This window comes from Cavia porcellus, unplaced genomic scaffold (genome assembly GCF_034190915.1).
Source record: "Cavia porcellus strain 051 isolate PalLab524CR breed Dunkin Hartley unplaced genomic scaffold, mCavPor4.1 scaffold_21, whole genome shotgun sequence".
Classification (NCBI taxonomy): Eukaryota; Metazoa; Chordata; class Mammalia; order Rodentia; family Caviidae; genus Cavia; species Cavia porcellus.
In genome coordinates, this window is record NW_026947504.1 from 66211225 (window position 1) to 66238324 (window position 27100).

The following is a 27100-nucleotide window of genomic DNA, read 5'->3' on the forward strand; positions in this document are numbered from 1 at the left end:
CAGTCTATGATTAATTGTTGCCCACAGCGTAGTAACTCCTATACCCATAGCTCCACGCTTGAACTTTCCTTGGAATTCCTAACTACCTGCTGCTGGTCTTGCTATGTTGAGTATCCCACAGACATCTCAAACTCAACAGCTCTTGAGTTGATCTTATCAGCCTCCCTTCAAATCTGCTTTTCTTTCTGCTTTTTCAAAAGCATCACATATTCCTATGCTGGCAATCTCAGATTTCTCCCTGACAGTGGTCTCTGACCTTCCCCATTAGGTCAGGATGCTATGTGGAAAGAGTATGGATTTTGGAGTTAGATCAACTTGACATAATTTGTTTCTAGCTCATAAACTAGAGTAAAATGTTTGGTGTGCTCAGCTGTATAGAGTGGGCAACACTTTCCTTACAGAAATGTTGGAAAAATTAAGTAAAACAGCTGATGTAAAATATCTGACAAAATGATTGCTTCTTAGTGCATATTACTTCCCTGATGCATGGCCACTCTCACATTCATCAGTTTATTTTGGATATTTCTATCACAAGGCTGTGCGTTCCTTTGGGTTCTCTGGATCTGGCACAGTATGTGGCACTGAGGTCCCCAGGCAGGTCTGAGAGTGAACACACCCTTGGGGCAAATGGAAAGTGATTTCAGAGTAAACAACACCAGAATGGTCCTCTGAGACACCATCTGACTTCATAGCTAATTGTGGGTGTGCTATTTCCAGTGAAAGTTAATGACCATATTCTTGATCACTGAGCAATGATGTGTGTGTGTATGTGTGTCTGTCTGCATATTATTGAGAATCCATATTTTACTGCTGTGTTATTTATATAATTCTCAACGTAGAGAGGAGAAACTGAAAACACTGGTTAAGCAGTTAACCCAAGGTGGTGCCACTTACAAGTGATGGGGCCAGAACTCAATGACAGATTTGCCTGGTTCAAAGCACACTACACTGCCTTCTGCTTATAGGTGCCTGGGCAAGGAAGGCATGCCTTACCTGCTGCCACCTTTTTGCCCTCTTTCAGCTGGTTTGCTACATGTTCAGGCAGCATGGCATACAGCAGGGTCTCTGTCTTCTTCTTTTCGATAGCCAAGTGACTGGAGAGAACACGCAGCTCCTCCTTTTTCCTCTCCAGCTGGTTGGACAGCTCCATCTCGGCCAGCCTCTGCTGGTTAAGGAGGATGAGATCCCTGGTAGTGTCATGGGGAGCGATATCTGAGAGATGCATCTTGTACTCCTCCAGCTCCTGCAGGCTGCGGAGCTTGGGTGAGCACATGAAAATCATGCACTGCAGGGACTCCATCCAGATCATCTGGCCTTCCCATCATACAGAAAAAAAGAAACAATATAGTCTTTCACCAAGATGGGGTGAAATGGACTCACTAGAGAACCGTGGATCACCCACACAGCGTGCCTTTTGGCCTGCGCAGTTGCACTCTCTCCCTGTCAGCCAAGGATGATGGGAATTATCTATACGTTCTGTCTCCAGTTACTCTGCACAACAGATCTGTGGTGGTTTCCTGATTTTAAGAAGGCTTCCAATTAGGGACTCCAAAACAAGTCTTACCTTTACCCAGCCTTACTGCTCTTGATCAGATTAACCTGATCCTCCTTGAAATCTTCCCAGGGCATTCTGACAGCATTTGCTCTGAAAATCCCTCTAATTCTTTGAATTTTTTCTTTATGATTTCATTTTAAATCTCATTGCTTAAATTTTAGAATTCTGGATTTTCCTTGGTATTTTTTCTAGCTTAATTTGTCCTTTACTATGCTGACCATGAAACTGAATTTCCAGAAAAGCTTTGCTTCCTGGGTTAGATGTATATTTCCTCAAAAATAAATGTTTGTTAACTTACAATAGAGCAATATATATTCATTGGAGAAAAAATAAAAATGAAAGAGAATAATGAAAATCATTCATTATCATATCACATACACAATTACTGTTAGTTAATATTTTGGAAAAAAATTTTCATTACCAAAAATGCAACTATCTGTATCTTTTCATTATCTAAATTTTTTACATAAAAGTATAGGAAAGAGTTTCTTCCATAGTATTCAATAGAGACATGAATCTAATTTCTGCCATGTTTATTAGGCTGCATTTTATTTAAGGAAGAAAGTTAGTATTGATTACATCATATGTAGCTTATCATTCTAGAAATGACATTGTAATGAGCACGCTTGAAATAATTCTTTGAGGATAACTGAGGCTATTTTGTTAAAGAATATATTCTTAGACATGGAATGACTTAGGAAACTATAATGCTAATTTTTAGTGTTGACACATATTGCCAAATTGCTCCCTAGAATGATTGTAAGAATTTATACTTCCGTCAACAGAATTCTTAACTTGGTCTTTTAATCTTTGTTCCCTACTGTGTATTTACTTATTGATGCCTGCAATTGAATCATCTTTCATCTCCTCTTTTCTTTCCTCATTAATTGTTTCATCACATAAGTATTTAATCCCTACTCTGAGTCAGCCATGGTATTTTTAGCATATAGCAATGACTCAGACTAACAGCGCTGTAAGTCTTATCTCAAGAACTTTAGATCGTGTCTTTTTCAGTTAATCACATTTTCCCTCCCAATGAACCAAGCAAGGATAGCATAGATATCTGAACTATTCTCTTTCAATTCCCACATCCAAACACTTTCCTCTGCTTAGCTATGAACCTGATTTCCTATTGCCACCCCAGTGCCACTTTCCTGAATCCTTTCCTTTTCTTAATGCTCTCACCGACATTCTAGCATGGCCTCCACTTGGCCTCCCAAGATCCATTTTCTATACAACCTTCCTCTTTCACCAGCACCCCAAGAGGTCGCTCTAAACTTCAAATCTGATCAGGGGAAGCCTTTAAAAATATTTCCAACTGCCTGATAGAGTTCCAGCCATGTCTCCCCAGCCTCAGGGCCCTTCCCTCCACTCTACAATTAACTTAGGCTTTCACAATCCAAGATTTTCCTCCTGCTTGCCTCCACAGCTCTGCATGTATGTATGTCTAGTATACCTAATCATCAGTCTGCCAGAAAGTCAGCTCAAAATATAAGCCCCTTCATACCATATACAAAAATGGTCTCAAAATGAACCAAAGACTTAAATGTAAGAGCTAACTATATAAGACTCTTGAGAAGCTCTAAGAAAATGTAGAGAAAAAGTGACATTAGATGTGGTAATAATTTCTTGGCTATGAAAAAAGCATAGGCAGAAAGAAAAAATTGGATAAAACAGACTACTTTAAAATAAGAAACTCCTATGTATAAAAGATTACCACAAACAGAGTAAAAAGGCAACCCATTGAATGGGAGAAAATATTTGCAAATCATATATCTGATAAGGAGTTAATATCCAGAGTATGTGAAGAACTCCTACAACTCAACCACACACACACACACACACACACACACACACACACACACACACACACACCAAGGAAAAAAGGAAAAAAACAGGTAGATCATAGAGAAAAGACTCAAATAGACATTTCTCCAAAGAATCTGTAGATATGACCAAGAAGATGAAATGATGCTCAAAGTCACTAATCATTAGCACAATGCAAGTCAAAATATATTATGGTAGTCATTGTTGACTTTCTATTATCTTGTTTTGAAGTCCTATATTGCTCTCATTGTTTTGTTTTAATTGGTTTTATTCAGTTCTGTTTTGTTTGATTTTATTATGTCTGATATCTGAAGATAGCAAAAGGCATTATGGTAGCCATTGTTGATTTCCTTTTATCTTGTTTTGAAATTTTGTATCATATTAATTGTTTTCTTTTGATTGATCTATTCTGTTTTATTTCATTTGGTTTTACTCTTCAAAATAAAAAAAGGACAATGCAAATCAAAGCCATGTCACACTCGTTATCATGAGTATTAATAAAAAACAGAAAATAGTGTTTATGAGGATATAGAGATGTTGAAACCCTTGTACATTGTTGATTGAAATGGAAAATGGTTCAGCAGCTATGAAAAACACATATGGCACTTTCTCAATAAATTAAAAAAAGAATTATCATATGGCTCAGCAATTCCACTTCTAGATATACTCAAAACAACTAAAAGCAAAGACTCTGAGAGACATTTACACGCACAGTAGTTGTTCACATTAGCCAAATAGTAGAATTAGCCTAAGTATCCATCAATAAATGAATGAATAAATAAAATGTATATGCATCAATATATTATGCTACTTTGAAAGGGAAGGATATTCTGACACATGGTACAATGCATATGAACCTCTAGCACACTACATTAAGTGAAATGAGTCGGCTACAAAGAAAAAATATTCATAAGGATTCCACTTATAAGAAGTACCTAGAGTAGCCAAAATTTCAGGGACAGAAAATACAATGAAAATTGCCAGAAAACAGAGAAAAGAAGAATGCGAAGTTATTGTTCCATGGGTATAGAGTTTCAGTTTTACAAATGATGAAAAACTATTTCTGGAAATGGGATGGTGGCAAAGGTTGTACAAGTTGTGAATATACTTAATGCATGTGAGTGATCCATTTATGTCTAAACCAGAAGTGGTTCAAGAAATAAAATGTACCAAGCCAAGTGGAAATGTCAGAAAACATCCTGCTCTCAGTGTAGTTGCTGCCCCCAGTATTTAGGAAATTGGAAAACTGTGCCTCTTTTCTTCCAGATCAACCTCTCAAACAGGCAGGGAGAAAAGGGTAGGAGCGAGTTACTACCTCGAAGTTTGAGTGTAGGCTGATTTTTCCATGCTTCAGGCATCACTTTGTTTCGTGTCTTCAGGACAAATTGACTGTTGATAAATTTGCAGATGCTGGCAATGTTGAAGGTAACTTGAGGATGAATGATGGAGAAATATTCATCTAATTGAATCTTCTGAATCTGGAGTCCTGGAACATACTTCTGAATATTCACTCCAGCTTGCTTGACCCTTAACTATCCACAGAAGACAGATGTCAGACTGGGGGACACAAAGCCACCTCCACCATAAACTTTCCTTTAGAATACTATTTTGGCTATGCTTTGTGACTCACTGGGAAGACAGAGGGTCAATAATGAAATAAACATCATGTAAGTAATAACTTTTTAAGGCAATTATATCTGCAGTTAATGTCAAAAGGGGAAAATAATAGTATAGGCATACTCAGGAGCATATTTCTGACTAGTAAAGATGTTAAAGGCCTCAGTGGAGTCACAGTTCTTTTTTACCACTCTAAAACCTTTCTGGGTCTCTGTCTCTGTTTCTCTATAGCCTCAATTTCTGTCTTTGTCTCTCAGCTAATAAAGAAACTAGCCAATTCTGCAGTACTGAATCTGGTATCCAGGAATGGGTGCAGGAGTCCTTTAAAGAGGAAAGGGGATTCTCCACTATCTCCACATAAAAACAGAAGAAAGTTTTGTTGGATCCTTGAACAGAAATGTTTGCAGTCTCACTGTTTGAATGTCTACTTTGTATGCTTTACTTTTGTAACTTGAACAACTATTTCTAAGAGGATAATATGTAATTTATCAACTAGTGATTTCTTACTACTTATTTTTTTGAAATTATGTATTATTTCTACCCCTTTTCTGTTTTGTTTTTCTCTTTAAGTAAAATTTAAAAAAAAAAAAAAAAGAAAGAAAAGAAATGGGAATCCTTGCCATATAATGTCAAATGCCAGTGTAACATCCAAGAATACTGAACTGTACCGACCATGAGAGTCTGACAGGCTATAGAAATCAATTTCATCTTTTGACGTCTGTAAATACCAATATATTTTCTATTAATCTATACCTAAAATTTGAAAGAAAGTTTTTAAAGTAAGCATAATTTAAAATATTAATAGTATATTTTCTTTCTCTTTCATTATTACAGTATCTATTGTATACTTTGGATCTTATTACTTTCAGTTTTTATTATTAGTATTTAGATACCTATACTACTAATCTCTGTTAGTTCATCAAAAAGAACATTTTATGCTGTCATTGTTTGATTATTTGATCATTTTTATGCCTAGATCTTATAACCTGAATAACTACTTCTAAAATAACAATATGCAATATATTTTCTAGTATTGATTTCTTACTATTTTTTGAAATTCTGTATTAATTCGATCCTTTTTTCTATTTTGCTTTTTAAAATAAAAAATATTAACTGTAAAATGATGACAATAATAATAATACCTTTGTGGGATTAGGAAATTATATGGTAATTATATGATAATTCCTAGTTGTACCATATAAGGATGTTCATTTACTTCAGTGAAATCTTAATCTCTTTTTGAGTGGACATCACCCTTAAATGAATAAATTTCACAGGCTCTGTATTAGCTGTCATTGGATAGGTGATGATTTAATACATTCATGAGTCCAAATAAACATTAGAGAAAAATGTAATAGCTAATGGTGCTTTAAGTTCTTTTGAAAACTTTCATTTTGTTCACTTGTTCTTTCAATGAATACATAAACAATCTAGTTCAGATATATTTTATCTGGAAAAATCAATAACCTTCAAATTTAATCCTCTCACAGCCCACACAGACCATGGCAGGAGCCCGGACCTCTCCTCACAGGACCCAGGATGAGAAGTATGGTGGGATCCAGGCATTCTTCCTGGTGGTCACAAGGATGGCGGGAGGTCAGGCTTAACATTCCACCCAACCACTACTATGACCACATTCTGATGCTTCTAGGTGTAGTAAATCTCAGCTTCACTCTCTTTTTCTTTTTCTCTACTGGGAAACATTCCTGTTTATTTATTAGATCAAACCTCCTTTTCTATCTACCAGGCAGATCCCACATTTTTTCCAGAAGATTCTACACTATGAAATGAAGTCAGTGGTGCTTCTGGGCTACAGTGTAGTTCCCTAAGGCTTGAAAATTTCTCAGGGACTTAAAAAACTATAGAACATTTCTCCTTCCCTGGCTTATCTCCAACTCCAAGCTCCAAAGTAAAAGGGCTTCTTACTGCTTCATCAAAGACAATGTGGAAAGGAAAAGCAGTGCAGAATGTCTTCACTTCCATCCAGAGTGTCTCAGGATAAACAGGCTTGAAGGCATAGCTGAGGTGCCCTGGACACAGAAAGAGAGAGCTCTCTTGTGAGAGGCAGCTCCTGTTGTGGCCCTCACCTAGAGCCAACCTTGGGACAGGGATAGAATCTTAAGTATTTCACAGGCAAAGTATGATCCCTGCTCTTTAGCCTGGGGTCCTCAGCAGCTCCAGATGGCCACGGCAATTCTTCTTCCAAATTAAAACAAACAGAAAACTTGCTACCAGGTTGAGAAGCCCTCCTGCCCCCTGCCAAGTTTCTGCCCGCCGCTGAAGAGTTTCTGGGCCAATTGAGTACGTCTCTTCATGAAAACAGAGACTGCATTGAAATGGTGACAGCCAGACAATGAGCCAGCAGAGCAGAGCATGTGCATTGGGCCCAGCATCAGGGACATTTGCCATGGAGCTTTTTAGACTGACAGTTTTGGGTGGCACATGAAAATTTAACCAACAGTCCTATTTGGCAGGGGGCAGAGATTCGAAATGGAGCCTTTTTGATATGAAAATCTCCTAGACAAAGGATGTCAATTGCGTGTTTGACTCATTTGCTACAGCTTGAAGGACTCAAAATGCAGCTCTTTGAGCTTTGCAGACCTTCTCCCAGATGCATGTCATCTGACCCATCAGGCCATGGGAGGAGTATCTAGCTCCCTTCTTCCAGTGAATCAGAGCCCTTATTCCCACTCAGATGATAGGTACCAGTTGTTAGACCACCTCAATGCCATAGGGATGCCATAGACAGCCTCTGGCATTTATTTTGCAAGTGGAAAGTTAAAGGACCTTGTTTAAGGTCACACAGCTCCTCAGGGACAAAGGCCAGAAATCTACTTACTTGGCTTTTGATCTAGTTTTTCATACTACTGGATGAGCATGGTTATTATCCACAGCTTTCTAGTCCAGAAATGCTTCCCAGTTGGGAAGGCCTGGATCCAAAAGATGAGCTATAGAAAATCCCTAGTCCTTGATAATACACCAATACCCATCCTCCTTGTTTTCTTCAGTTCCCAGTTGGAAATGATTCCAGTCCTTTTTCTGGTGGTGTTCTCCGATTACAGGAGAGAGTGCCTCCATCTGACTCATACAAACAGAAGGGTCCAGCAAATGAGAGTTAGGACCTGACATTTTAAAGTTAGAGATCAAGAATGCCAAATCCTGGCTCTAAAGAAAGCAGGGTATCACAATCATGCTGACTTTTGCTTTACATACTGGGGCTACTTCCATTGAAAACCAGGCGGTCTTTCCAAGACAATGGGACCACAGTGCATCTACCTTTTCCAAACATGATTATATTCCTCACAGTGTCCCAGTGAGATTTCTTCCCAGGACAAACAGAGATCCTCAAATACTTCTCCTTCATCCTCAGGAATGCTGCCTCAAGGTCCTGCAAAAAAGAGAGAAACAAGGTATCTGGTCACATGACTGCCAAAGCACCAACTTTGTCTGCTGCGACTGGGCCATCTTTCCATGTGGAACAGTGTCTGTGACTAGAGAGATCAAGAGCCTGAAATCCCAAGACTTTTTGTCTAATTAATCTTCATGCCATTTCTCTACCAAAGGAGCAGGACCATTTCATAAAATCTCAAGAACAGCCTAGGGCAGTGATGGTGAACCTTTCTAAGCTCCCAATGATAACAGCCTGCTGCCTCACGCATGCTATATGTTCCCCACACTGGTCTAGGGTGCTATCTGGCAGGAAAATTACACATGAACATCTTTCAGTGGTTGCAGATGCAGCCGTAAATAGAACCTAAGATAGCTGCTGCATGCTCCCAGACAAATATACCCTGTTCCAGGAATCACAGGCATATCTATGATTTTACAGGCTACGTGACACAGAAAGCTGTTCCTCTGACATGTGTGGGATCTAAACTGGGACTGCAGGCACCCTGTGAGGTAGCCAAGCATAGAATTTTGGATTCTATGCTTGGACCCATGACTGATTTGCAGCTGCGCGTGGGCACTGGATATGTAACAGGCCAATTTATTTCAGGGGAGATTGTGAAATAAGACACCAGGTCCAAATTTCAAACATTTTATACTGGTGGTTTTACAAGTAAATATTTCACCAGGTTAAAGTATAGCCCAGAGGGTCTCCAGAGTATAACAAATGCACACCAACCCAGCAGTGCTAAACTACAAGTGATTTCACTCCTATCCAGATATTGGGATATTGACAATTCCAGGAAATAGTTTTGGTTGCCACAACTAAGGAAGCAGAGTCCTACGAGAATCTAAAGACCTGGGAGGCTGCTACACATATTGTAATGCAAATTTAGTCCATAACAACAAAGAATTACCTTGTCCAAAAGGTTAGTAATTCAGAAATTAAGAAATCCTGCCTCAACTCCACTATGATTATATTGTTTGCCTAGACCAATTAATTCTGCCTTGGGAAACTGTGTTTTCTGAAGACATAGCAAACTTAGTACCTTGTGATCTCTCTGGATGTCCTCACAATCTTGTAACCTGATTGGATTTGCACTTCTCATCTGCCTGTGAGACTTCTGTGTAATCAGAAATACAGCATGCTCTTTTTTCCCTGTCCTCTCCACTTCTTCATTCAAGTCAAGGATATCCATGGTTACTTCAGTGTCAAAGAAGTCCTTAGCCACAGTCTCGATGATACCTGGAGCAAGAGGACACACCTCTTGGTAAGGGATAGACGAAGGTAGTGTGTCATAAAATCATTTAAAAATTAATTTAATATTTCTGATAGACTTTTCAGGGTTATCCAAACTTAGACTCTGCCTCAAAACAAGCATCACATGACAGATTAATGAAGTAAAAATTGTGTAGAGATTTAAATTAGGCATGTATGGATACCAAATTCATCCCAGCCATTCTTATTTCTATTTCAAGATCTGATGTTGCTGATGTTTTTCTGGAAGTCATTTAAATCATTGAACAGACCAAATGGAAATAATGTAAGCAAAATTCAGTTGTAAAAGCAATAAGGATCATGTTTATAATTTCCTCTGGAAATTTATCTCAGGATTAAAATATAAAATGTAGAGAAGGATATATGAGGATGTTCATCCCAGTACTGTTTAAAATAGTAAAATAATAATACCAACTAAAATGCAAAATAAGGAAATAGTTAAGACATTTATAATATGCAATCTCATGCATTCATTTAAGATGTGATTTTTAGAGATTATGAAAACATTTAAGCATACTTTTTATAATGCTAGCTAAAACATTTGATACAAAATAATATTTATGGAATTATCATGATTATGTAAACACCTACATAATTTAAAATGATAAAAGAAAATTAAAAGTTATCCCTTCTTTTGGTATTTTGAACGCTTTAAAATCTTAAAGACTTTGAAAGTCATGATGAAGACAGTTTGGACTTGTATGTAAGAGCTCCCTCCCCGCTGTCAGGGTTTCACCCTCCAGAAGAATCATAAGGAAGCCCTCCCCACTCCAGGGGCCTCAGAGCTCTGAGACACTGAAGGCATTTCATACCTGGAACAATATGGCAGAGACCACTTCTGTCTGAGTAGTAATGGAGAAGCATTTCCCCATCTTTTCCTTTTTCAACACGAAATGATGGTGCATTCATCTCCTAATGTTAAAAAAACTTTAAAAAGATGTTTCCAGTGAATGCAAACTGTTTAAATTTAAGATCTTATGAAACAATAGCACGTATCCACTATAGCAATAAAATCATAGCTCAAAACTTTCTCCAGTAACATAACACCTACTATGGTTTCAGCTTCTACATATCAAGAGATTTACTCTGTTCCTAATTCCCCAAATACCTCCATAGAACAAGTATTGTCTCCGTTTTAAAGAGGAAAAGCCTGGGGCTCAGGGAAATTAAAGCGAGACTAATGGTGGAACAATGATTGACCCCTGGAATGAGCCTTTGCACTATGCCATGCTACATCCACCCACACCCCAAAGAAGAGTGGAAGTCAGAGGAAACTTCAGTGAGTTTCTTCAATTTTTGTCCTACGACAAGTGACCATGAGCACATTCATTCACAGAGAGATCGTGGGCTCAAAAGAATCTTCAAGGGGGTTGTTATGGATTAAGAACTGGTGGTCAACTTAACACCAGCTGGATTACATCAGCATGGCATTGAGCGAAGATGCTCCACCTGAGGAAAGTTGCCAGGATAAATAGGTGGAGAAGAAGGGAGGTGTGGTGAGGGTTGAGGGGTTAAGGAGGCATTATGGGTTTTCCTACGAGTTGCTGTCTGAGCTGTTGGTTCTCCTGGAGAAACTTTGGTCCTCACATCGAGCATTGCTTCCTGGCTCCAGAGGGGAAAACATGTGCTGCTTGGTCTCCAGTATAAACTCTGCTTCCTGGCATGTGCCCAACTGTGCTTGTCGTCAGAGGATCTCAGGGCCTCCGTGTGGTTGAGGACGGCTGTGGTGCCTTTCAGGACAACCCTGGTCTTTGTTGTGAGTGTGACTTCTCAGCTCCAGCGTAGAACCCTCAGCCCACTAGCACAGCTCCTTCATCCTGCTGGCATAGACGTTCTGGCTTCCACCGCTGACCCTTGTGTCTTCCCGGCACAGATCCAAAAAAGAGTCCTTCCTTGTGGGCTCTGGAACTCCAGTTGGACTCATGGAGGCATTGTCCTGAGCTCTGGATTTTTATCTGGACTCATGTGGGACATTGCTGTGGGGTTTAGGCTCTTGACTAAATAATCTATGTCTTTGGTGTTGCAGATAGATTTCCTGCATTTTCCTGTGTTAACTCCTGGTGACCATTATAGAAATAATATTATAAACTCCTCATCTTGATCTTAATTGTTCACTGTGTACTACCCCTGTACTACAACAGGGGGTATATTGATAAATTCCTTGTTCTGAAAAGAGCAAATTACTATCTATGGTATCAAGTTATACATTTGGTAAAAAGTATCTCCAAGAAACCCTCTTGCTTCAGGATTAAGTGTTGACTTTCAAATACACCCCCTCTCCCCATCAACGAGATGTAGGTTAGAAAAGGAAAAAAAAACATTGCCCAGTAGATTCTCTGAGAGAAGTCATGTTGTCTTCTGCTTGATTCATGGATGAATCAGCATCCTGTAAACACAGCTTTCAGTTTGAATGAAAGAAAAGTTTAAGAAAGTAGTTTTCTTTTCCAGTTCATGATGGAGGATTGATGTATATGTTTATATCTTGATTAAATTTAAAGAGAATTTGAGGAAGCATGTATAAAACATATATGGTAAAAGGGGAAATAAAAGTTAATTAAAAAATCTGTCCAGAAGTTCCATATAAAAATCAAACACCAGAGTACAGAGGTGAGAATGAAGATCCACTCACTCCGGCTCATCCCTGCTTAGGCCCCAAATCCCTCCCAGACTCTTTTGAAAGACACTCCTAGAAATTCTTGCTTTTACTTCACCCAGCCTCTAAATAATACAGTTATACATGTATTTATTGATTAAAGTGGTGATTTTTTGAAAGTCGAGAATGAAAGAAAATAAAAATAATAACAAGCATCCCAAAACAAAGAGTGTTTTTCTCTTTGGAGACAATCACTCCTGAATCTGGGCTCTCACGCAGCCAACCAAAACATGAGTGATTTACTACAGATGTTTGAACTTTCTATTTCTCCTGTTTTTTGAGACAAGGTCTTGCTATGTAGTCCAGGTAGGTCTCAAACTTGCAGAAATACTCCTGTCTCAGCCTCCCAAATGCTGAGATTACAGGTGTGTGCCACCACATCTGTCCATATTTGACCTTTCTGGACCTCAATTTTCCTATATGTATACAAAGGAAAATATGACTCCCTAATTTTAAGGATATAAAGAGCATACAGCAACATACATAAATTATTCAGCATAAAATCTGTTTCTCATAATTAGCAAGTAATAAAATTGAGCTTAAAAAACAAGATTAAAAGCATGGTTATAATCAAGAGTGCGCGCTTTATGGAAAATCAGCATTATCTTATTTACCTTATTTTATTCTTGCCTAAAGAGACAATCTACAATATTTTGTCTAATATATAGTACTTGATATAGTCATTAAATACTATTGCATAGATTTTATTCCAACTACTAAAACATTTACATATTTTATCTATCTCATTAATATTCAAAATGTTCTCACAAATCACCAAACAGGTTCTATTCTACTGCTTCTCTAACAAGTTGGTCTTGGCATGTAGTATGTGTTGGGGGTGACTGTCGGGATAAGGGTAGTAGGACTGAGTATAAAAATAATGGACTTGGGATTTCAGACACTCAATTCCTTCCCCTCTTGTTCATAAGGTTAATAGTAATATGACAACAATATCTGAACATGAAAGACATTCCATAATGTCTTTTAGTTCATAAATGAACAGAAGACTATTAGTAATTTACCCAGAACTATAAATCAATGTATTAACCAAATTTCAAGTGAAGCATTTGATATTTTAAAATATGATGGAAGTATATTAAAGGAACTACATGTATTGTCATGCTTTTTGCAAAAACTTTTACAAGAGGTTGCTATGCAAATTCTTGCAGTGTTAAAATTTGTCATAGTGAACAAAGAGAAAAAGAAAAGAAGAAGAGTTATTGTTCATAGGAATGCCTATACAATGCCAAGGACCTTTAAATTTGGCCTCCTTTAATCCACACATTGCTATGAGGTAAGTTATTTTTCTGCTATTATTCCTTTTTGTCTCTGTGTACATTGTTTTAAAAAGTACTTAATAAACAGTAGGCATTTGATAAATATGTGTTAAATAAGAAAGGTTAAAAACCTGAAGTTCAGAAGCACCTATTTCGAGAAACATGACCACACTCACCTTTGTCCTGCCTGATTAGAGAAGCACACTATCTCTGGCCCCAAATTCCAAACTCCTTCCCTTCCTGTTAAATCCTGTATGCTACCTTCACTTCTTGCTGATTCTGCTCTCCAAATTCAGCCTGCTCCCACAGGAGCAAATAAACAACCATGATTGCTTAGACAGAGCTTTCCCAGGAGGTCTCTCTTCCTCTGCACCTTTAACATACAACCAGCTTGTCCGGGATTACACAGCTGTAAATTGCAGTCAGTGGTAGAAGTTCATCAGACCCTACAGCCAGGGCTCTCCTCACTCATATCCTCAAGAAGTTCCCATGACAACAACAGAACAGGCTCAAGAGTTCATTCTACCCAAAATCCATTAACATTTTGAAAACTCTGATTCCTTATGTCAAATATGGGTTTTCCTATATAACATCTACTGTTAAAAACTTGAAATATACAAATAGTGAAGCTATAAAAGGCCCTAAAATGAAATACAAATTATCTTACATAAAATAATAAACCATCACTATGATATGTAAATGCTATTTTGTCTTTTCTTTTATCTGTAAAAGAAAAGAAGCTAGGTATCTGAATTTCCAATGACTCTGCAAAGAAGAAAAACAAGAAGGCATGAACTCCAGAAGGACATATCCCAGGAAAATTAGTTTCTTAATGCTTCAGTCAGTTATCCCGTGGGTTAACCAGAATTGGATGATTTCTGATTCTGGCTCTCAGTTCTGTCAAGTCTTTCCTTCTGATACTTGTATACAATGAATTTGGCTCCAGAAGCTATTTATCAGCTTCATCCAGGCCAGGAAACCTTAGGAGAGATTTTGAAAATCTACTGAAACCTGGCTGTTTTCCAGCCTTTGTTCCCATTGTGATCAGCCTCCTAGATTTCATTTTGAGCCCATGCTGGCCCAATTGAAGAGTCCATCTCTCATCAACAAAGCTGAACTGTCTTTGATACTTTTTGTCAGTCAGTTTATAAAGGTGGCCAACAGGTGTTTCTTTTCTAAGATAACTCGAGGGCCATTGACTCCAGGGGCCAAAAATTCTGGAGCACAACAGAGGGGAAACGGTTGCCTTAGACCTGCTCCTTTTAAAGTGAAAGGAGGAGATCACCCAAAAGCACAGAGCATGTGCTTCTTCTCTGCACCATCATGACCACCTTTGACAGCCTTACCTGATAAGACAGGGCGAGGTAACTGTGGAGGGCATCCAGATTTTCAAGAAACTCCATGAGATTCCCTCCCAGAGTCCGCAGCATCTGGTCATAGCCAGACTTCTTACAGAATTTAAAGAAATACTCTCCAAAAAGCTTTAGAATGGCTTCCAGGGACACACCTGTAGAAGGCAAAGCACACCCACAATGAAATCATCTGAATTTATTTTTCTCTTTTGAGTGGCTTTTTACCTACAATGTATTCAAATCCATAAGATTTCTGACTGAGCTACTGTCTAAGCCTTTATCTTGCTCACCAATGATGACATTACTGGTAGAAGGCCATCATTGGAAACCCATCACAGCCTTAGGTGCTTATTAATTATGATCTCTCTCAATCCCCCCATCTTTTCCATAGTGCCCATGGCAAATCCATGGCATTCCCCACATCCTAGGAGGAGCTATTTTACCCTCTTCTCCATTGAATCCAGTGCCCAGATCAAGGTTCATTCTGGGCAGTGCACAGGATAGCCTTCTCCATCTTCCCCATCACCTCCAGCATCTTCAAATACAGCAGTTTAAAATGTAATCAAAGGCTGCCTCTGAGAAGCATTTAATATGGGAGTGCAAAGACAATTCCAAGGTTGTGTTCTCCCGGTTTACCTAAAAGATGATAGCAAATGTCTACAAGACTTTCCTTTCTCTCTTTGTCTTATCAGATCTTAGTCCCTCTTTGAAGCTCAGCTTTTACATTACATTCACCATGAAGATGTCTCTGAATATCCAAGTCACACTGCATTTGTGCTTCTTGTTGCACTTATTCCCTTCTTAACTGTAGTGACACCAGAGGGCAGCACACTTGTCCTATGTATTTTCTGAGCTCAGCACAAAATAGGTGTTCAATGAATTCCTGGAAGTGAGGACTGCTGCCTATCTCTCTCCCTTCCCTGACTCCATTGTTTGGATAGAAAATGTTTTTAATGAACAATTTGTTTCCTGAAACATTCATTAGTTATGTTCTTTTACTTAATATTTGTCAAAATCTTGGAAGATGGATCATCTTATTATCATGCCCCCCTCTTTTCAGAAAAGTTTGTTGAGGTTTTGCCCTTTGTAAACTGACCCCAATTGTACAGATTCGCAGAGACAATATTTGCTAAAGAGGCAATACTTCTAAATTCAGTGTTTTCAGTACTGTATCCTGCAGCTTCAAGAGCAGCAGTTAGAGAAACAAGGCTCTCCCAAAGGCAGAGGCTGCTTATGGGCTGTCATCACTGATATGGGAACAAGGTACCTATTTATGCTGCTGGTCTGAGCTCCTATAAGAATAAGAAAACACTTTCTTATTCATGGTGTAACTCAAATGAGTCCTGGGAAGCAGACAAAGCCCAGAATGACCAGGTTAATGGGAAAACTTTGGGACTCAAAATACAGAGGCTTCCTCCTTGATAGACTCTGTGATTCTTTGGCTGAAAAGGGGCATTCCAGGATCATTGAACTCTCCCAGAATGAATCCCTGAAAGAGGAGGTCTGGGTATTTCCCATCTTCTGTTTGTTTCCTCAGATAGTCTGAACAGCAAATTCTGTGTAGCCAGAACTTCCTACACAATTGCTCTGTTATATGAGCAGGACCTAATATCACTTGTGAGAGATGAGTTGTACATCTTTCCCAAGAAGTAATAGCCAGGTCTTCTGAATTTTGACAAAGTTTGGAAAGCAGGGCAGGAGGTAGTCATGGTTTATGTTAATTGCCTCCATGGGGTTTGTTTGTGGGTCCACCCTAGCTAGATGCAGAGAATCTTGACTGTGCTACCAGTCCGAAGACACCTGCTAACTTCTGAGTGAACTGAAATAAACTCTACTCAGATCCTTCCTGATGCTTATGAGTTCCTGAGAGAAATAAAAATAAATGACCTGGTGTGAAATTGCTCCTTCTTTTCTCTTCCCACCCTTCCTTCCTTCTAAATCTAGCATATGCAAGCTGAGAAAATACAGCTGTGATATGCAGCCTGCAGATAACACTCAGAGCAGGTGCTTCCTGCCACCTGCCAGGAAAAGCACAGGTCCCCAAAGCCTTTGTTCTCAGAGGGACCTCTCCCAGGAGGAGTAAGCTGGATGCAAGGCAAGCAAAGTTACACTGAGCTGACAATGGAAGCCTTGTAGAGAAAGACCACCTGTTTAATTTTTCTTTTAAATCTGAGGATTTACAAGATTTCCAGAAGTTGTTTGGTCCTGACCCTGGTTATTTTATTTCTAAGCATGTGGGTCTATTAACAGAAAAGACTTCTGGCTAAGAGACTAATTTCTCCTTGAACAATAGTCTTGGGTTTGAATGATTTCTCTCTGTGCTGGGCCTAGGGATGCTTCTAAAATTCTTGGTTCAGAATATTTGTCTAGCAGTGCACAAAGATGTCTTTTTAAAATCAACCCATCTCATTTTTTATAGTTTTGCCCCAGTGAATTTACAATTCCAAGAGCCCTGTAGTCACAGGGGGTCAGGAGTACATAGAAAATGGTAAAAAAAAAATGCAAGAATGAACTAAACACAAATCTCAGAAGAATGCTATTTGATAATGCAAAGGAATGTGTATTAGCTGTAGTTTTTCTAAGCCAAGTTAGTGTAAGAAAGAAGGAAATGTATATCTATCTTCTTATTTGTGCAAAATTAAACACCAGCCAGATTAACAAGGGACTATTGAAATTGTTTGTCTAGTAGACAGCAATAAGAATAAAAAGGGAAAGATAGAAAAACTGTGGTAAGAAGAGAGAAAGACACTTTTCTGAACATAACTTTTTGAACAGTTCTGATTTTAAGAAATATGTGAATTTCATATGCCTAAAATAACAATATCATTAAGGATAGGATAAATCTTAAAATGAAACACGAACAGAAAAGTATTTCAACATAAAGGTTTCAAGTAACATAATTACCCCCAAGAAATTAATCCAGCAACATTTTTTCTTTTGTTTTGGCTTAGATTATTTGAGTTTACAGGTACATTTTAGGTTACATAATGATCACATTCATTATAGGAAATTTGTACCTTGTATGTGATATATCTTGATTCTTGTTTTTCCTTTCCATTCTGATTCCTCCCTTCAAACCCCCTTCCTCTCCCTGTTCATGAAGCTTTATTTTTATTTTATCTTTCTTTTTTCACTTTTTTCTTTCCTTTTTTTCCTTTCTTCCTCCCCCTCCCTAGTTCCTGTTTTCCATTTGATGATATCTATTTTACATTTTCTGTTTCTCACATCAGAGAAATAATTCAATATATTTTCACATATGTCTGATTATTTTACTTTTGATTAAGATCTCAAGGTCTATCCATTTAGCTACAATATCTCAATTTTATTTCTCTTTATTGCTGACTAATACTCCATTGCATTAAACAAAAACCATGTTTTATTATCCATTCATCTCTTGATGGGCATTTGGATTGCTTCCAAGATTTAGCTACTACAAACTGTGCTGCTATAAACATGGATGTGCTTGTATCATTGTGATATGATGCTTTTAATTCTTTCAGGACATACAAAGAAAGGGAGTAGCTGGGTCAAACAGGACCACTAGTCTGAATCCAGTAACATTTGTACAAAGTGTGACGATTGCTTTGTCTACAGGCTAAAGATAAAAAGAATTTTGAACAAATATTTAGCTGTACTTAATAGGCTTCCCTTTTACATTACTGTAGGTTAGTGCAATTCTGGACATTCAAAATTGAGGTTATACATAAATGCATTGTAGATTGCTGTGTCAGTTTTCTCACTATCTGAGATTGAGGTTATAATTATGGAAAGAATAAGAATGAACTCTCCAGTGTTGGATTAGAAAAATCTTACATAATAAGAATACAAAACCTATTATGGGATGACAGATAGATAGATAGATAGGCAGATAGACAGATAGATGGATAAATGCATGTGTATCATCTGTTTTCCATTCTGTCTTCTTATAAGGCCTAAAAATAGCAATGATCAATGATCATATATTAGTTTTGAAATGAATTCTCCACTAATAAAAAGCAGAGCTTCTTGGAGAAGTTGAAATTTTCAGGGATGGGTCAGGGAAAGTGAGATAAACTTCTACCATTTTTTTATGCTAGAAAACAAAAAGGTAATAAAAATAATAAGAACATATCAAATAGGAAACGGAGCCAGTTTGGAGGAGATCCCATTGACTAGATATCAAAGAATTTGAGCATAAAAATAAATCCATCTGTGGTAGAACACACCTGTAATTCTACACTCTGGGAGCCTAAGGCAGGAGGACTGCAAGTTCAAGCCTAGTAAAAGCAAGTTAACTAAGATTATCTCAAAAAAAGTAAAATAAAAAACAAAAACAAATAAACAAACAAAAAAACCTAAAAACACCAAGGTAGAGGAGCTAGAGGTACAGTTTTCAGTGAAAGCCCTGGGTTCAGTCCTTAGTTCTACAATAAAGTAATGGCAAATACATAAATAAGTAAATTCTATTTTTTTTAAAAAAGCAAGAATCAACACTGACATAAATAAACTGTACTTGGAGATTTTATCCTTCTAGAACTCTAGCTAATAAATGGAAAAGAAATAGTACACTTAGAAAATAACCCTTTGAAATAAAAGAAACCTAACTCTTCACATTAGCAAGCAAAAATTGAAATATTTAGGAATTACTCTTATGAAAGAAGTGAAACACCTATACAAGGAAAATTATAGTATACTGAAAAAAGAAATTGAAGATGATCTCAGAAAATGGAAAAACATCCCTTGCTCATTGTAAAAATGGCCATTCTCCTAACACTGTTATACAGATTCAATGCAATCCCAATAAAAATACCATCAACATACCTTATAGATAAATCACTCCTAAAATTCATCTGGAAGCAGAAGAGACCTAGAATAGCAAAGGCAATTCTAAGCAGCAAAGGCAAGGCAGGAGGCATCACAATCCCTGACTTCCCTTTGAAGTTATACTACAAAGCAACAGTAGTAAAATCAACATGGTATTGGAATCAAAACAGAGCCAAAGATCAATGGAATAGATTAGAAGATACAACCACAACTACAAACACACTCAACCACCTTATCTTTGATAAAGGAGCCAAGCAGGTTCACTGGAAGAACGACAGTCTCTTTAATAAATGGTGCTGGAAAAACTGGCTCTCCATTTGCCGAAAACTAAAGGTAGACCCATGTCTATCACCATGTACTAAATTAAAATCTAAATGGGTCAAACATATGAATATTAAAACAGAAACACTAAATCTATTGGAAGACAAATTGGATCCTGAAGACATAGGAGTAGGTAGAGAATTCATGGACTCAAACCACACGGGAAATACTTCCCAGAATCAATAACTGGGACCACTTCTTATTAAAAAGTTTCTGCATGTCAAAAGAAATCTCCAGCATAGTGAAAAGAAAACCCACAAACTGGGAAAAGATTTTAGTGAACTCTCTCTCAGACAAGGGACTCTTGTCTAAAACATACAAAGAATTAAAGAAACTCAGACCTCCGAAATTCAAAGATCCAATCCAAAAATGGGCATCTGAGATGAATACACACTTCTCAGATGAAGAAATAAAAATGGCAAATAAATACATGAAAAAATGCTCATCATCATTGGTCATTAGAGAAATGCAAATTAAAACCACACTGAGATACCATCTCACTCCTGAAAGAATGGCCAGGATCAAGAAAACCAGCAACAACAAATGCTGGAGAGGCTGTGGGGAAAAAAGAACTCTCCTACACTGTTGGTGGGAGTGTAGACTGGTACAACCTTTGTGGAGGTCAGTCTGGAGATTTCTCTAAAAGCTGGGATTGAAAGTCCCATTTATTCCAGCTATTCCACTTCTAAGCATATTCCCAGAAGAACTGAAAGCATCATACCACAGGGATATATGTGTGCCCATGTTTATAGCAGCACAATTTGTAATAGCCAGATCTTGGAAACAACCCAAGTGTCCATCAACTGAGGAATGGATAAAAAAGTTGTGGTATTTCTATACAATGGAGTATTACTCAGCTATAAAGAAGGATCACATTGAGATATTTATGAATAAATGGGTGCAACTTGAGACCATACTCATAAGTGAAATAAATCAATCTCGCATGTGTGAATACCGAATAGTTTCCCTAATGTAAGTAATGATTCAATTATATAAAAATATGTGGTAATCATGATTCCCCATTATGTGGCCTTGAAGCCTTATAAAGTTTTCAATTATTAATTGGAAAGGCTTTATTCTGGGCTTCTTGATATGGAAGTATTTGAAGCTACAGTATATGAAGTTATATTCAAATATTTCAAGGAAAAAGACAGACACTATGGTAACTACTATTAAGTTGGGTTATTTGGTGGTGAAGCATTAGCTTGCTGAAACAGTCATGCTTTGACCTGTATTGTTATATTGTTATGTCCTCTTTTATTTCAATCTCTCCCTTATTCATTAAAAAATTTAGTTATTTTTTATGTTTTTTTTAATTAAGGGGAAAAATTTAAAAAATTAGCAGGATATATAATAGTAACTTTTTTTGATTTCCTATTAATTTGTTTTAAAGTCCTGTAATACTCCCACTATCTTGTTTTGACTGATTAGACTCTGTTCCATTCTGTATGATAGTATCAAGTTTGAGGGTATAGGCAACTACTTTGAAGGCAATAAGATTCACTAAGATGCCCATTCTGGTTTGACTATCGTCTCCTTTGGAAGTCCTGTAATGTTTACAATGCTTAAGTTTTATTGGTCTTGTTCTCTACTGTTTTGTTCAACTTTATAATACCTAATGAGATAGACAATTCTTTTTAAGGAAACAAGAGACATTATGGTAACCATTGTTGATAACCTTGTACTCTGTTTTACATCATGTGCTATGTCTATCCTTGGCTTTGACTGACAGCTTTGTTTTGCCAATATTTGACTTTATTCTCTCCCCCCCCAGAAAAGTAATAAGAACTAAGGAGTAATAAAACCCAAAATGTGTAAATTTTGTTGTAAAAAAGAGAAGGGAATAAAAGTGCTCGAAAAGATACAACAGCAAGTGTGTTTAGGGGTGTTAAATAGCTGACCATATTAATGTTTTTGGTTGGATCATTGAACACAACTGTTTGCAGTCTCTCTGTTTGAATGCCCACTTTGTATGCTTTGATACTGTGACTTGAATAATCTGTTAACTGGTAATCTATTAACTGGTGATTTCTTACTGTTTTTTTTTTTTTTTTTTGTAGTTCTGTATTACTTACACCCTTACACTGCTTTGTTTTGTTTTGTTTTTTTCTTTTTCCTTTTAAATAAAATTTTAAAAAAAGAAAATAACCCTTTGACCACCATCATTAAGCACTAGTGCAGGCAAGAATCATAAATGAATAGTATAATCATGGAAAACAAAGTTTGAGAATCATCACTTATATTTGCATACTCTCAAAGTAACTTCTCACAAGATACTCCAAAGAGAAAAACACTAACACCATGGTGGAGAGACCCACCAGATTTTATCTTATCCAAGTGATTAAATTTAACATCACCAAAACTGTAACAGTGCAACATCCTGTGCTTCCTGACACAGTGAACTGGGGAGAACAAAAGGTCATTCTGTACTTTGGTAGCAGAAAGGCTTTAACTGAGTTATACCAGGAGAAATTATTAAATAATCCAAACCGCCAAATAGCTGACCAGAACTTTCCGAAGACATCAATGTAATGCAGCACAGAGACTCAGGATTTCTTCCAGGGAAAAGAAGAATGAAAAGATGTGACAACCGGAAGGATCTGGGGTTTCCTTTTGCTATGAGGAACACAATATGTCAGTTGGAAAAACCTGTATGAAGTCTGGAGAATAGATAACAACACCATATCAATGTTCATTTCCCAAGTTTGATCACTGTCTTACAGTTGTGTAAGATAATATTTAGGGATGAAGAATCATCATGTATACAATATACTAATATTTAGGGGGACATTATAGGCATTGGTACAGAGAGACATACAGAAGCAATAGAAAAGTACATTTGGGGGGCTGGGGATTTAGCTCAGTGGCATAAGTGCCTGCCTTGCAAGCAGGCAGCCATGGGTTCGATCCCTGGTTAGGTATAATTGGGGCATTATCATTATATTTTTAAATGTCTTTATATTTTTTAAAATTTTATTTAAAGAAAGACTAAGCAAAACAGAAAATAGGTAGAAATAGTACATACATTGAGAAAAAAACAATAAGAAATCACTAGTTGATGTTTACATATTGTCGTTTTACAAATAGTTGTTCAAGGTATAAGAGTGGAAAATGTAAAGTGGGAATTCAAACAGCAAGACTGCAAACAAGTCTGTTCAACTGTCCAACAAAAACTTAGGAATGTGTTGTCAATCCTATACATTTAAACATACATGCAGTTATCCATATCTTCATTTATGTTTAGATTAAACAAACTAAAGCAGGTTAAAATCATTCTGAACAAAGAATAATAGTATTTCTGGATTTCACATCATGACACACTATGATCAGCATTGGGTACTGTAGTGTCCTTTTTAAAAAAATTAATTTAAAGAAAGACTAAACAAAACAGAAAATGAGTAGAAATAATTCATAATTTCAAAGAAAAAATAAACAGTAAGGAATCACTAGTTGATTACAGATTGTCATCTTACAAATAGTTATTCAAGTGGAGTTATTAAAGTGGAGTATATAAACTGGGGATTCAAACAGTGAGATCGCAACCAGTTGCAAATATCCAACAAAAACTTAGAAATATGATTATCAATCCTATACACTTAAACATACATGCAGTTATCCATATCTTCAATTAGGTTGAGATTGAATAAACCCAAGCAGGCTAATATCACTCTGAACAAAGAATAATACTATTGCTGAGTTTCACATTGTGACACTCCAGGATCAGCCTTGGGTATTTTAGTGTCTCTTTTTCTTCAAAGTATCTGTTCATTTCATCATGTGTCATAAGATGTTCTCATAAACAGTTTACAGATTCTACACATGCATGAATCTTAATATGTATTTCTATCCTTTCTATATTAGAGGGATAAACAAAACAAAGCATGGCAAAACAAAACATATTCCTATAAACACATGAAACAAAATAAACATACAAGATCATTGTACAAAGAGTTTTACCATGTTTCCTGTGTTGTCTCCAATAGAATTGGCTATATCATCAGACATAGTATAATTGAATATATCAGTGCATAACAATATTAATAAAAACACAACTTTGTACATAGTATAGAACTTCAAAAACCAGCAGTTAGCAAACCAGAATGTGTATCATTGAGTCTTGTCATCTTCAGTGTAGTTGCCTGTACTCTCAGACTTGATACTATCAATCATAACAGTTTTGAATAAAATCTTCTCTGCCTCATTTCTATTATGCTCTTGTTTGCCATCAGTTGTTTGCTTATCTTCTTCATTCTGTTTTGTGCTCCATTCATTGAGGCCTCTCTGCCACTGTTCCTGGAATCCTAGTACTTTCTCTCTCTCTAGAATGTCCTGCAGTATTCTCTTTAGACTTGGATTTGTGGTTGCGAATTTCCCAAGTTCCTCTTTGTCTTGGAAGCCTCTTGTTTCTCCATCAATTTCTAGGGGCACTTTAGTTTAGCAGGGTTTATCAATCTGGGATGGAGGTTATTTTCTTTCAGGGCTTGGAATATTTCACTCCAGGTTCTTCTTGACTTGGTGGTTTGTGTCGAGAAGTCTGCCATTATTCTGATGGGCATTCCTCTATAGGTGATCTGTTTCTTGTCTCTAACAGCTTTTAATATTTTGTTCTTATATTGAATTTCTGGGATCTTGATTATTATATGCTTGGGTGTAGCTTTGTTTTGGTTATAGGTGGCTGGAGTTCTGTATGCCTCCTAAATCAGAATATCATTTCTTTCTCCTATGTTTGGGAAGTTTTCCTTAATTATTTCTGTCAATAACCTTTGTAGTTCCTTTGTTTGTACCCCAGATTCTTCATTCACATTCTTTACTCCCAAGTTATAGATCCTTTTTTCATCTTCTAGCCTTTGTGTTGTTACTGCTTGTTTCCTTGTTATTTTTAAAAAGTTTTCCCTTTCATACTCCTACTTTGCAAAATTGTCCTCCAGTTTGGATAATCTGTCCTTAGTTTCTTTCAAGCTGATTTGCCATCTTTCCATAGAGCTTTTAATTTCCTGGTCATCTCTTTGAATCTGCTTCATGTATTCTATAATTTTTTATATTCTTCATCAAATAATTCTCTCCTTTGAGTTCCTCTTTTCCATCTGTGTCTGCTTGAGGGGTACTTAGTATCTCTTTAATTAATTTTATTATAACTTGCTTTATTTGGCTAAATGTTTCAATTTTGAACTTGTCAAGAGGTCTGGAACATACCTCTTTATGTCCACTGGCGCTGTGTCTGATATTGCATGTTTGTTGTTCTCATTCTCCTTTATATTTACCTCTCCTGGGTCAATGTTCTCAGGGTTGGGACCTGAGGACTTTTTGCTGTTGCTTCCTCTTTCCATCTTTTTTGCTTCTTCGAGGAGGCCCCAGTTTCTTTCTTTGTTGGTTTCAATTCTTCTGAAGTGTGCTGGCTAGATGACCCTTCCCACTGCAGTGTGCTAGTGAGTTGCAGACAGGGCTAGCATATGCTGGCCCCTCCCCTCCGGATCAGTCAAGTGCTGTGACCTGCACTGTATTACTTTGCCTCACCTCCCCTCCAGGTGGCTGTGGGTGGAGCACGGTGGCCGTGGTGGCAGTGGCTGAGGCAGTGGCAGCGGCAGACTTTGTGGTGTGGCCAAGGCGGGGGGGCGCAGTCAGTGGGCACCCACTCACTCTTGGGCCTGTGGCGACAGGTCTCACTGGCAGCCAGGAGGCACCGCAGGCAGCGGCTAGAGTGCGGCAGTGTGGCAACTTGTGATGTGCATGCATTTCCTTGTGTCCCCTCCCCTCTGGGTCAGTCAAGCTGCTGTGGCCTGCACTGTCAAACTTCTGAGATTTCACTCAGTTAGTGTGGTTAGTGCTCGCCACCACTGTAGGGCTAAATGTCTTTATCTTGTTAGGTACTCATGCTGAAATAGTTACAAGTAAATTTATGGGAAACCTGAGATTTGCTTTAAAACATTCCAGCAAAAACAACAGAGAATGGGTGGAAGAAATAAGGTTGGAAAAACACTAATAATTAGTGAAGCTGGGCAGAGGGCACATGGGTCTCAGTATTCAATTCTCACTACTTTTGTGTATATTAAATATCTATTTAAAGAGGCAATTTCATTTTGTTTAAATGAAAGACTCCTTTGTTAGCAGGAAAATAACCATCACAAAGCATCTATGGTTGGCTTCCAAGAAGAGTTGTGGGGTGTTCTAACAAGCTTTTAAATTGGAATGATGTATGAACTTAAACTTGCTGACTTAACAAGGTTGGCTCTTCTGTGTTGCCTGGAAATGTTTACTTCTTGTTAGGTTAATGCTCTAGGGACTGGAATGGGTAGAGGTGGGTTGTCTAGAGAAGTGGGAAACAGGCCACCTGCTAAAGGTCCAGTGCAGGCTAGCAGGTGAAAGTGAAGGATTACACAAAGCTACCACTGCCTCTCTGAACCTCCTGGACAAAAACCAGTTCAGGGCTGGACTTCTCACAATCCCCAACTATCTCTCATCACCCAATATTTAGACAACACGAAGCACTCCTAGGTCACACAGGAAAGCAAACGCTGTTCTTAAGCCAGAGAAGTAAACCATACAAAGCTTACCATTTTTACTTTCTCAAAGGTTTAGTACTAAAGGGATGAATCTTTGGCTATCTGGAAAGAACCATTAATAGAGTATAACCTCTTTCTCAAATGGTATCACTTGGATCAGGCATAAGTTAAGATGCAAGGATGTGTTTTGCAAAGAGGAGTAAGAGGAGCTTCAGGACAAGAAAAACACAGTTACCCACACTGAGACTGCTTTAGAGGGAGGAAGCAGACTAAACTGTGAGAGCTAAGTTTCAGATGTAGCAGAAAGTCTGCTTGGGTATGAAGAAGAAAAAAGGTGGGAAGTAGACCAAGGAGCTCTGATGGGCAGTCCTTTTCAGGGAGGAGGCAGTATCATTCATTTCTGGTATATCCATCTACCCAACCCAGGGCCAGGGAGAGGGAAGAACTCTACTGGGTGGCATGTGTTGGAAGGAAAAGGCTTGGTACTTTGCTGAGTACACATCTGAATTAAGCCCTTAGCTCACAGTGA

The 27100-nt window shown here is 37.7% G+C and overlaps 1 protein-coding gene across 1 annotated transcript in view; it reads right to left on the minus strand.

Annotated features, from left to right (window-relative positions):
* LOC100720742 (guanylate cyclase soluble subunit beta-2-like) overlaps positions 1-27100 on the minus strand; it is a 98224-nt gene that overhangs the window by 12426 nt on the left and 58698 nt on the right. The window contains exons 4-10 of the mRNA XM_023560437.2: positions 14942-15102; positions 10478-10577; positions 9436-9632; positions 8276-8387; positions 6926-7029; positions 4698-4914; positions 994-1314 (exon numbers count right to left, since the gene is read on the minus strand). Of these exons, the coding sequence (XP_023416205.2) occupies positions 994-1314; positions 4698-4914; positions 6926-7029; positions 8276-8387; positions 9436-9632; positions 10478-10577; positions 14942-15102 (1212 nt within the window). The remainder of the gene's footprint in view (positions 1-993; positions 1315-4697; positions 4915-6925; positions 7030-8275; positions 8388-9435; positions 9633-10477; positions 10578-14941; positions 15103-27100) is intronic.